The 12880-nt window shown below is 34.9% G+C and overlaps 1 protein-coding gene across 8 annotated transcripts in view; it reads left to right on the forward strand.

Annotated features, from left to right (window-relative positions):
* The window catches only part of CPEB2 (cytoplasmic polyadenylation element binding protein 2), a 77901-nt gene that overhangs the window by 10624 nt on the left and 54397 nt on the right, over positions 1-12880 (forward strand). For all 8 annotated transcript variants that reach the window (XM_047718906.1, XM_047718908.1, XM_047718904.1 and 5 more), the window contains one exon: positions 3707-3797. In XM_047718906.1, coding sequence (XP_047574862.1) covers positions 3707-3797 — 91 coding nt within the window. The remainder of the gene's footprint in view (positions 1-3706; positions 3798-12880) is intronic.

Consider the following 12880-nt stretch of genomic DNA (forward strand, 5'->3'; position numbering starts at 1 on the left):
GCCTGCTCACTGCTGTGGGATTCTGTAATCTCAGTTTGTGAAAACCCATTTAAGTTGATTCTTTGCCAGATAATTTTCATATTTTAAATAGATTGGGGTAAACTTCCTCACAGAGATTCTTACTTTTGTGAAACATCTTGGCTGTTTTCAAATAGTCATGTAGTAATAAATATAAGTTACATTGCAATGATTTTCCATATGTGTGCTAATCAGTTTTGGTGTGCTTATGTTTACCTTAAAATAGTTATAGGATTTACATTTAGTTTTTAAACCAGTGGCATTTTGTGTGAAGACAAATTTTTCTAATAGCCTTATTTGTTTTGTAATCAGATTTGCTTTTTTTTTTTTCCAGAAGTTATGTTCTAATCCCCATACTTTATTCAGTGGAATTATCTATACCTTTTGAAAATGAGCCTATAGGTTTCATTAAATCTAGAAAGTGATTTTGAGTTGTCATGCGCTATTTGCCTGCTTAAGGCTATTTTGTATTCAGTGCTTTAAAAATTATGTGGGATGTAACTGATGCTCCCCAAGTATAAGTAAGCTTATAGTTTTATAATAGCTTAAATTTATTTTCTTTGCTAAAGCAGGAGTGCGATTCATGATGAGAGACTTGAAATGCAAAGGAAAATAAGGGGCCTTAGGAAGTGGGCATCACACTTTTTATGAGTTGGATGTAGACATTAAAGCTAAAGCTAGGGGCGCCTGGGTGGCTCAGTGGGTTAGGCCGCTGCCTTCGGCTCAGGTCATGATCCCAGGTCCTGGGTTCGAGCCCCACATTGGGCTTTCTGCTCGGCGGGGAGCCTGCTTCCTCCTCTCTCTCTGCCTGCCTCTCTGCTTACTTGTGATTTCTCTCTGTCAAATAAATAAAATAAAATAAATAAAAAAAAAAATCTAAAAAAAAAAAAGCTAAAGCTATAAATACATGCAGATTTTTTGAATAACCACTGTCTCTTGATTACCTAGTGGTCACCAATATTTATTGAATAGCTTGCTTATATATTTCCCTTCTTAACTTAAATATTGCCCATTGACCATCTATATGGAGTTACTTCATTAATTTTACTTTAAATTTTGCTCTAAAGCAAGATCACACTACTTGGATGGAATTAGTGTGTGAACAGGAAAAAAAAAGGCATGAGAAACATCATAACATCATTTGTTATGTTACATTATGTTAAATATAATGGTAATACTTACCATTAATTAAGTTCATAGGTCCACTGTGATGGGGTATAGTCTGATTCCATTAAAAAAAAAAAAGCAGCCTGAGAAGATATCCCTGAACCATACATGTTTCTTTGCAAGAATTTAAGGTAAATAGAATATAAAGTATTTCTGATATATCTTAGAACCTGTAGTACCTGAGGGTTTTTTTAGTTAATTATATATATAATTTTTATCATGATAGCTTATGTTTTTTAATCATATTTTAAATATGTTTTAATATATCTTGACTTAGTTGTGTCAGTTAACATCTAAGTACCTATTCCATGGAGAATTCTAAGAAGACATTATGGTCCTAAACTGTCTTTGCCCTCACAGAGCTCAACTTCAATTTGCAAAGTTTTTATAGTAGAGATAAAGTACTACTCATTCAATAAACATTTAAGAGCTAGCTATATTCCATAATTAGAAGGTCCCTACTTCTAATTAACTTAGTTTAGTTGGTAAGGCAGGAAAATCAACAAATTAGTTACGAACATAATATAGTGGAACCACAGAAGATGGAAATATTTGAATCACTAAAATTGTATGTCATTTTTGCCCAAGGGCCATGCTGTCTTCTCTTCGAGTTTTATTTCATTTATTACATAGTACTTTGAGTCTTTTGCTTTTCTGTTATTTTTAAGGTGGAATTTAGGCATTGTCTAGTCTGAAACAATGTTTTTTTCTTTTCTAGAAGATAGAACAGAGCCTATAAAGGTTTAGTAGCTTACTCAAGATCAAGAGGCTCTGCACTTCTTAAAGTATGATCACTGGACTAGATGTCTTAAGTATCACCTGGGAACCTATTGTAAATACAGATTTTCAGGGGCCACTCTCAACCTGCTGAATTTCAGACTCTGAGCAGAGTCCCAGAAATCTGGGTTACAGCAATCTTTGTGTTTGGCAACCCTTCCAGATGATTCTGAAGCATGTTCAAGTGAGAGAACCACTATTCTAGTTCAGTGATTCTCTGTGTCTCCCCCACCAAGCAAAGTCATTGTTAGTGATGTAAAAATAAAGTAAAGTAAGGAGTACCAATACAGCTGTATGGTGATAAAGCTGGAGTAAGAGCAACTGGTCTAGCAGTCTACCATTTTAGTATTTGCACACTTCTAAATTCCAACAACAATTTGTTTAGTCTACAAGACTGATTCTGGCCCCCTGGCTTTAAAAGCTCACAGTCCTGATTCATTTACTCTGCTTGATGGGGCAAATAAATCAACATATTTTCAGGAAAAGCTTTTTATGTTTTTCTTTAGCTTCCTAAAAGACTGGCTCTGAATTGTCTGTGGATTATGGACTCCTATGGAAAACTGATGAAGCCCTTTTCGTCAGGAAAAAAAAAAAAATGTGTACACACACATATAGAATATTGTCTATAATCTCAGAGATTTCATGGTCGTTCTTGAAGTTCACAGACTGGGGCTAAGAAGTACCTAATTATCATTTCTGTAGAGACCTTTTCCTCCCCCTATTTTTCTTACTCTTCCACTTTCTTTTTAAGTATCAATCATTTTTTGAGAGTTAGAAATGGCCTGCCCTTCCTCTCTTCCATGTACATACACTTGTACAAACACCTACACACATTTAAGTGGGTGGGAGTCATCACTGACATTGATTTAAGCTTGCTGTGGTAGTTCCCCATGTATATTTGTTCAAGTACATTGAGGATGTGTTGGGCAGAAAAACAGCATAAATTCATAGGCATTAAATAATCAAATTCCTTCTGGTAAGTAGGTTGACAGATTTAACATATAGCAAACAAGACCTCCATCTACAAAAAGACTTTGTTCTGGAACTTGAGGGAAACTTGTTGAGATGAGACTACTTTCCATTCTCTTCCCTCCATCCCTGCCTTCTTTGCAGGGTGTAGAGGAAAAGAGGATTCAGAAATGCAGAGACCAATATGTGAGGACTTCAGGGAGCAAGATTTGGATATAAGTATTCGAGGTGTTAGTCTTTGTTCTGATAGTTCATGCTTTTGATATTAACTGTATGGGATGTTTATGTATTATTGTGAAATTCTGACTAGTCAAGTAATGTACACTGTTTGATAGATATTTAAAGTATGGTGCCATTATGGGATTAATTCCTTTCCCCCGAACTATTTATTTTTTAAGTGCTGGTTCTTCCTAGATATATGAGAAAAGTTTAGAAGTTAAATAACAACTAAAAATGCTTTGTGTATAACATTTCGGAAATCTTTATAATTTGAGGTAACAATAGAAATTATTTTATTAATGCTTCCAGTGAAATAAGATTACTCTTGATGTGTATTTTTTTGAGATGAATATAGTAAATGGAATATTCTCCAATACAAGAAATAGTATAACTCATGGGATCCTTAGTTACTGGTATTATCTTGGAATGTAAGTGATTAATAATATTATATTAATCAGATGTCCTATTTTATGTAGGGAGGTTTAGATGGTATATTTATCACCAGTTTTTTAAAAAGCTGTATAATCATATTGAGTCTTTTTTTTTTCTCTTCTAGGATCGAAGTAGAATGTATGACAGTTTGAACATGCACTCTTTGGAGAATTCCCTTATTGATATTATGAGAGCAGAACATGATCCTCTTAAGGGTAGGTGACTTTTTTTATTTCTTATATCAGGCACTGAATTGTGTTTATCTCATCTTTGTTTATATGAAAATTAGCACTACGTAGCACCTATGTCATCTATAAGATTCTGTTATGTCTGTTAATTAAAACCTTTGTGAAATGTCCTACTTTTTCTTTGTAGCTTATTTAGATTTATGCTGATTTATGCAGAGAGAAATGGAAGCCCATGTCTCTTGACTTGTTGTCTAAGAAAAAGCCACTATTTAGAGATATTTTGCAGTTTGTTGGGAGGATCTAAGTGTATAATATAGTCACTTTTCTAGAACTCTATCAAATATAGAAATTTTTTAAAAATCCTTATAGTACTTGAATTTACAATTTGCAGTGATTCCAACCTATAATTGCTCTGAGTTAACTTCTTTTCCCCATTTTTCTTCTACCATCATAGGGTTTTAAAGGGGGATCTTTTGTAGTAGCTTCTCTGAGGGTTTCATAAAACTTGAGGCAGATTAGGAAAAAGAATCAGCTCCACCGATCTTACAGTATTAGTCTTACTGTTAACTGTATCTGACAATATTTCATTAACATACTTGTTTTCATTTGTATATTACATGTTACTAATTATTTTATATTTCTTTGTACAATATATCCCGTTGCCTTGTATATTCATGGTGAAAATCTGGCAAACTGTGCACTTACTTGGATGATAAGAGATTGCTGCATAACAAATTATCCCAAAATTTAGCAGCTTAAAATAACAACAAACATTTATTACCTCACACAGTTCTGTGGATCAGGAACTCAGGAGCAGCCTAACTGGTTGGTTCTGGCTCAGCATCTCTCAGTGAATCAAAACTATAGGCTACTTGGTAATTTTTTCCACATTTTTAGTTCTATAAAGCCAAGTAAGAATTCCCTTGAAAGATTTAGCCTGAAACTATAGAACTTAAGTGTTGGCAGCAAGGTGGTATCTTCTTCTTCTTTCTTTTTTTTAAGATTTTATTTATTTGACAGAGATTACAAGTAGAGAGGTAGGCAGAGGGAGAGAGATTGAGGGGAGGAAGCAGGCTCCCTGCTGAGCAGAGAGCACGGATGCGGGTCTCAATCTCAAATCCTGGGATCTTGACCCAAGCGGAAGATAGAGGCTTTACCCACTGAGCCACCCAGGCGCCCCAAAGCAAGGTGGTGTCTTGAGGCTGTGTTGGTAATACCGATCAGATATCTAAACATTTTGTTGTGTTTCTGGATTTTGTTTATAAAGCCATTTCCTGTCTTTTGTAATTCCTTTATTTTTAAGGAGCTTGAAATGCTCAAGAGGTTAGTGATTGTTAACAGTGTATGACAATGGTAATTCTCCCAAACTAATAAAGACTATTATACTTTGGGTTTTTGGGGGGGCCTGGGGGGCTTCTAATCAAAACCCAATCCAATTTTTTTAGTATCTGTATATTGGGGTCTTTTTCACTGTTGCTCTGACAGTTCTGGTGGCATTTGACTTAGATCCTCTGTTTAATAATAGAATCCAGCAGTTTCGGATTACGAAGAAGTTTATCTATTTATTTCTTTGGCCTATCTAGAAAGAAAACTCTTAGAAATTCTTCTACAAGATAAAGTCATCATTAACTGTTACCAGTGAATAATGAAACATTTCTCATTGTTGTTTCTCCTAGTCATCTTTAAAAAGGTCTTTTGAAGATGTTAAGAGAAAACATTCTCTGCTGGAGAATTATCTCAGGTTTTCTTTTTTTTTTTTTTTTTTTAAAGTCTGTGTTATAATAAAACTGGAGAGAAACCTAGAAAGAAGACTTTGAAAAGAAAATGGAAGCAGCCTAAGGCTAAAGAGGAATTTAATAATTTAAAAAAAAAATCTCAAATGTATTCAGAACTCTTTTGTTAGGAAAATTATCTTTGGCCATGGGAAGGGAGAAAATGTGGTCAGTACCACCTTTTGGAATTATGGTAACAAATCTCGGTTTCTTTTTTTTCTTTTTCTTTTTTTTTTTTTTTTAATTTTATTTATTTATTTGATAGACAGAGATCACAAGTAGGCAGATCCCAGGCCAGAGAGAGAGGAAGGGAAGCAGGCTCCCTCCTGAGCAGAGAGTCCAAGCAGGGGCTCAATCCCAGGACCCTGGCACCATGACCCTACCTAAAGTCAGAGGCTTTAACTCACTGAGCCACTGAGGTGCCCCCAAATCTCTGTTTCTAATTCGAGTATCTTATGTTCCACATTTATTATGGGAGGGAATTAAAAGAGGAAAAAAAATTTTTAAATTGAGGAATCTTCTCTATATAGAAATAGAAATAAGACTTCTGCATACTGCCATCATAAACTTATTTAAAGTGATCCTGATACCCAAGTGCTGCTACATATTTTTCTTTTCTTATTAGTACAGACTTCACTGCCTTCTAGGATATCATATCGTATATCTTCCTCCTCATATTCTGATCATTGCCCATTTTCTTTGAGAGGGACCTCAGTAAACTCTGCTTAAAGCAAGGTTGTGACAAAACAGAAGCAGCCAGTCTCTGAACTTTCTGCTTTTCTCCATTCCTCATCTTCAGGACAGCACTTTAGCCTCTGTCCCCTCTTCTGTCTCATCTTTCATTCTTTCTTCTGTTTAATGCAAGAAAAGTCTTTTCTTTCTTTTTTTTTTTTTTTTCAGAAAGAAAAAAAGGAATGAATCTTATTTCATCCTTTTTAAATATTTTCAGAAAGTCTGCCATTTGCTTTGTCTTCCTTATGGGACCTAAGGGAAAGGGAAAAGGGAGTTGTAGGGTAAATTTTTTTTAATTAATTTCTTCTTTCCCTTTCTATTAATGATAAAAGTTTCTAGAAAATTTTCACATAGAATATTTTCCACAGGAACTTAAGTGATGAGAGATTATATTGTTATGTGTTATGTATAATTTGTATAACAAGTTACCCCTAAGTTTAGCAGCTTAAAACAACAATAAACATTTATTATCTCACATAATTTCTGTAGGTTAGAATTTGGGAGTTAAGTTAATTGCTTGGTTCTGGCTGAGAATCTTATGAGGTAACAGTCATGTGGAGCTTTGAATAGGGCTGGGGGTTCCTTTTCCAGGGTGGCTCACTCATGTGGCTGGCAAGTCCAGGCCATTGGCAGGAGAACTCAGTTGCTCACCATGTGGACCCTTTCATGGGACTTCTGGAGTATCCTCACAGTATATTTGCTGGATCCCCCAGAGCAAAGATAAAGCTCAAAGTGAATGCCCCAATGTCTTCTATGACCTAGCTTCAGAAGTCTCATACCATGATTTCCATGACATCCTAATAGCTACATAGGCCATCCCTGCTCAACTGGGGAGGTTTCTGCTACTCCAGAGATGTGAATACTGGAAGGCAAGTATCAGTCATGGAGGCCGACATGGAGGCTGGCTTCCACGGAGATGAAAGGCAGAAACTATAAATTTACATTGGAGAAAACTAATCAAGGTAAGATTTAGTGTCAGCGGAAAGGAAAACAATGAAGCAGCTCTCTGGAATCCCAAGGAAGTCTGGCAAGTTAGTGGCCTGAGAATTGACTGATAGAACTAACAAAGGGTCCTCCCATCCCCTCTGCAGCCCCAAATACTTGTCTACAGCTTGTTTCCATTTTCCCACCCTCAAGTGATTTTTACAGGTCAGTAGGGAACCTCCATTGTTTGATGTTAAGGTTTTGTGGTTTAACATAGCAGGTAGGAAGGGTCTTTGTGGCCCTACAGGTGTGAAGAGACAGCAGACAAAGATGGGAGTTCTGGATGCACTTCTTCCACTAAGTGTGTCCACTTTTATACCAGGCAGGGTCCAAGACCTTGGCTGTAATTGTGTAAAACATACATAGTCTCTGTTCTCGTGGGATTTATAGCCTGCTAGGGAAAGAGGGACCTCATCATATGTATAATATACATATATACATGTAATATACTTATATAATATCTATATATGTAAAATCCATACCTCTAACCACAGAGTGTTAGAAGTGCTGTGGAGTGAGATGATAAGGAGCTTGGGGAGGTAATATGTAAGGGGAGGGGAGTACTTAATTTATCTGTGGAGTAAAGTAAGCTAAGACCTGAAGCTTGAACAGCCAGCACAAAGATGAAAAAATATTGGGGGAAAGTGTCAACTAGACAGAGGGGCCAGGGATCATGGAAGAGCTTGTCACTTTGGAAGAACTGAAAGCAGACAAGTCCTGGCATAGCTTGAGGGCTGCTGATGGGATGTAACTGCTCAGCCAGCCTTAAGGAACACGTGCTGTCTTTTGCTTCAGATCAGGAACACTAACACACCAGCCTGTGCTTTCCTTAGTATTAATCATACTGATCAGTTTTATTTATTTTGCAGTGGTTTCTTGCCATTAACATCCTGTTTTCTGATGACTGTCTTCATTCTTGGCAAATATTTTTCCTTTCAAAGGAAGAACAAATATGTATTCTTTTAATGGTTAAAGTAAATCATGCTTTGTGATATTGCAGTTTTGTATTTGAATACCTATGTTGAATGATCTGTGATCTTTTTATGTATGTGTGGGTCAATTCATTGTGCTTTAAGCAAAAGAACAAGACAGTGATTATTGTTAAACTCTCTTCCTTCCCTGCCCTCAGCAAATTGCAAAAAGGTCTTACTGTTTAAGCATTTTTACCAAAAATTGCATACCCCCCAAAAGTATAAGAGTAAACAAAAAAATTTAATTTCAACTAAAAAAAAAATTGAAAACTGTAGAAATACCGTGATGTAAGAGTTCTTAGAAAGATCTGTTTTAGGAAATCACAATGACTTTACCAGTGTTCCCTGAACAATCTAAAGGAATTCAGGTAAATGGATTGAATATGATCTTATGCCAATACATGTTTTAAAGTGGATGCCTTTAAAACTTTTTGTTTACTATGTATTTTTGTGTGTTTAGCATCATTTTTTATTACTTGACTGCTAAACTTTTGTTTTCCAAGACTCCTGAAGTAGAATCTCTGCTATTTTAAGGAAGATAACTTCTAAGAAAATAAGGAATTACTTCTGTGTTAGGCAATAAGTGGTTGCCGTAGTATCAAATAAATTCTTGCCTCTTTTCTTCTATTGTTCATTTCCCTCTGATTTTCTTCAGCTGGCCTTAATGTAAATTTGAAGTACAAAGTCACAGAGTAACTTGTATATATCTCTAAAAGTCTGTGGTGTGAGAATTTACATTTTAGAACTTAACTTTCAAGCTGGGCAGAGATTCTGAAACTCTAAGAGCGTATTTATTAGGCAGGTTTCAGGACCCTACTCCAAGAGACTGTGCACTCCAGGTTGTATAAATAGCACACTTGGAGAAACTCTGGAATAGGGGAACAAGATCAAAGATATCTATGAAAAATTGTAAAAGCTTTAATGATATTTATTAAAATACAGCAAAGTACAAAATAAAACTCATACCAGTAGTATATATGCCTGAGCAGTTATGTCTATTCTCTTAAGTTTCTCATACACTGACCTCACTGATTCTCTGGCAGAGAGAGGAATGCATCTCTCAGAACTAATTTTGTTTTTTGTCAGCCCACTTGTGTTTCCTGTAGTCAGAATTTTCATAAGTGCTAGAAAGTATAAATGAAAATCATGTATAATAGAATATCTTCAAAAAAAGATGAGGGATTACTGTATGTGCTTTCTGTCTTTAAAGAAAATCTTTCCTTTTATTCTAAAAAGGAGTCAAATTTACATATTCTTTCCCCTGTGCTTTTTATTTTTCCTGTAGACCACAGATCTTTGATAAATAAGAAAAAAGTCATTAACAACTTTGAAATCATTTATATAGAAACTGTGTACATTTTGTTAAATTATTTTGACTTTAAGATGATCACTATTGTCCTATGTCTGATAATCTTAATATTTTATCCTCCAGCTACTCAGGATTTAATTCATCTTATGGAAAGTACAATTTTCGAGATTTTATCTTTGTAGTCAGTGAGAATGCCTGCAGATTGAGAAGGAAATTGTGAAAATGTGTTTGTAAAAGTTCTTGTTTTGGAAAACTTACTTGAAGTATGGCATCCTGAAAAGAGTTTTAAGTTTTATTTATATTTCTTCTCCGGTAGTTGCAACAGTAGGTAATTAGCAACAATATTATTTTTATATAATTAGCAACAGTATTATTAAATTTGAAAACATAGTTGAGTTGTTATTTCTTCCAGGCAGTTTTGTTTATTTAAACAATTTGAGTTACAACAAGCTGCAGTTTTGTTTGTTTTGTTTTTTTTTTAAACTAAAACCCATGGGAAACCACAATGCATTTTTCTAAAAATTACAGGTATTTATTCAGATCATATACGCATTTACTAAAAGCATGTTTTTACCACAAATCTTCATTGGGACTTTATTATGGGCTTATAACTTTACTTTTAAATTGGAAACAAAACAAGAAATATATTTTATATAGAATTTGTCATGATAAAAGTGAGTACTTGAGATAATTAGGCTTATGGATTTTAATTGCTTATAGTATTTGAAGGGCATCTGAGACTCTCTAACAAAGGTTTTCCATCCAGAGTATAGGACTTTATCTTTTTTAAATGTTCGTTTTCTTATTACAAAAAAGTAACACATGTTCGTTAAAGAAAATCTGCGAAAACCGGAAAAAAATTTTTTTTCAATCATCAGTTATTTCCACAAACTAAAATAACCATGTTTGATAATTTGGTATATAATTTTTCTACTCTTTTCTTTTTCTACATATAAACTTAAACTACTTGCAATAAATCAAATCTTTATCAGTCCTCAGACCTGGTTAATTTTTTTAAAAATTGGTTTAAAAAATATAGGTACCTAGGTTAAAAAGTCAAGTAGTGCCATAAGGCTTATATAACGAAAAATAGAAGTTGTCGTCTTTTCTCTATTTGCTACAGATTCCCATTCCTTAGAGGTGGCTACTTTCAACTTTTTTTTTTAATGTATGCTTCCTATAATTATTTGTAAATAATATGCTTAGGTTTATAAATCTCCTACAATTTAGGTATTATTTGTTGACTCTGTACTTTGGCTTACCCGTCCCCCTACACTTACCCTGCTCCGTCCTCTCAAAATGATTATGGACCATTTTGGTTTAAATTAGGAGGTGTATTGGGATGACAGTGCAAATATTCATAGATGAACCTCATATGTTTTGATCATAATGTAACTTTTTCCCCTTTATATCTTTCTCCTGGAATTAATAATTGTCTCTTTTGGTTTTATTGCTTTGTTATCAAAGTACTTATCACTAATTCATCCCAAAATTTATCAGTAGAACCCTGAAGCTTCTTTCAATATATCTGAAAACCTCAAATAATCTTAGATTGATTTTATTTTCTTAATTTTCCTGCCATTGAAGGCATCCTTCTTGCAGCCTTTCATAACTGTCACTGTGAGACTTCCATAACACTAGGAGTTCCTTTTTCCTCTGGAATCCCTGTCATGATCTCTATAGCCTTTTTTTAATGCTCTATACTTTTGTTTTATTGGGCCTTTCTTACAGTATTCCTTCAGGTGGGACATACATTTTATATCTCATATCTATAAAAATATGTTTATTGTACTATGTAAGATGATAGGCTGAGGTGGAGCTACATATTGGTAATTGAGTGAGAATATTGAAAATGTGACCTCATTGTCTTTTATCTTACTTACATGGTTACTGTAATTGTATTACCATTCTTAAATCTGTTCATTTGTATGATTGATTGCCTTATTTTGTGTTTTTAAATTTTTTGTCTTTCTTTCTGGAAGCTTTTAAGATATTTTCATGTCTGTGGTTCTGAAATTTCAGAATAATGATATATGGATCTTTCAGTGTGCAGGGGAGGTAGACTGGCTGCCTTCGTTTCTTTCTTCCTTCCTTCCATTTTTTTATTTCCTTCACTGCACATCCATTGGGTCTTTTTTTTTTTTTTTAAGATTTATTTATTTATTTATTTATTTATTTATTTGAGAGTAAGAGCAGGCACAAAGGCTGGGAGGGGCAGAGGACAAGTGAGAAGCAGCTCCATGCTGAGCGGGAAGCCCATGGACCTGGGGCTCCATCCCAGGACCCTAGCATCATGACTTGAGCGAAGGCAGATGCTTAACCCACTGAGCCACCAGGCACCCCTCATTGGGTCTTTTTATTTTCTTTTAAAATATTTATTTATTTGACAGAGAGAGAACTCACAAGTAGGCAGAGAGGCAAGTGGGGATGGAAGGGAAGCAGGCTCCCTGCTTAGCAGAGCGCTGATGTGGGACTGGATCCCAGAACCCTGAGATCATGACCTGAGCCAAAGACAGAAGCTTAACCCACTGAGCCACCCAGGCACCCCAGTCTTTGGATCTTTTTAATTTGGAGGTTCGTTTCTTTCAGTACTTGGACATTTTTGGTATTTTTGATAGTTTCTTCCCTTCTATTTTTAGTATTTCTCTTTCAGGAATTGCTGTTCCTGTAAACTTCCTATACTCCTCGGCTTTTCTGTTTCTCATTATTTTATCTTTTGTTTTGCTTTTGAAGACATTTTCTCATTTATTATTGTTCAGCCCTTTTGTTGTTTTGCATTTCAAAACTTTTCTCTGAAGAACTTCTAAGACCCTCTTTGAAAAAAATTCACAGAACTTTTCACAGAACTTTTCTCTGGTATGCTTGTCCTTGAACACTTTATTGTAGTTTCTGAAGATTATTTTTCCATTTCCTTGTATTGTTTATACTTCTGAGTTCCTCTTTTCTTTTTGTTTGGTTTTGTTCTTCTACTCCTGCTGGAGGTGTTCATCAAATATCTTATGATCCTTTCCTGTCTGTTCATTTTTAAAGATAAGACACAAAAATGGTGATTGGAAACTCTATGTATGTACCTGGGGTTTATAAACTAGTAAGCATTGCTATAAGCCAACAAGGTAGTACTGTCACCAAGTCTGTATTTAGGTCTTTTCTTTGGGTTCAGGAAATGATCACTGGATATATGTCTTCCATTCTTCTGCCTGGGAGTTAGAGACCTAATTTCTAGCTGCCATAGAAAAGCCAAAGAAGGGGTCTTTGAGTCTCTCTGATTCTCTACTGCACATCTACTGTCAGTGAGAACTAGAGCTTCTTATTTCTGAACCTTTCCAGCTATCTATTACAGTA

This window comes from Lutra lutra, chromosome 2 (assembly GCF_902655055.1).
Source record: "Lutra lutra chromosome 2, mLutLut1.2, whole genome shotgun sequence".
Classification (NCBI taxonomy): Eukaryota; Metazoa; Chordata; class Mammalia; order Carnivora; family Mustelidae; genus Lutra; species Lutra lutra.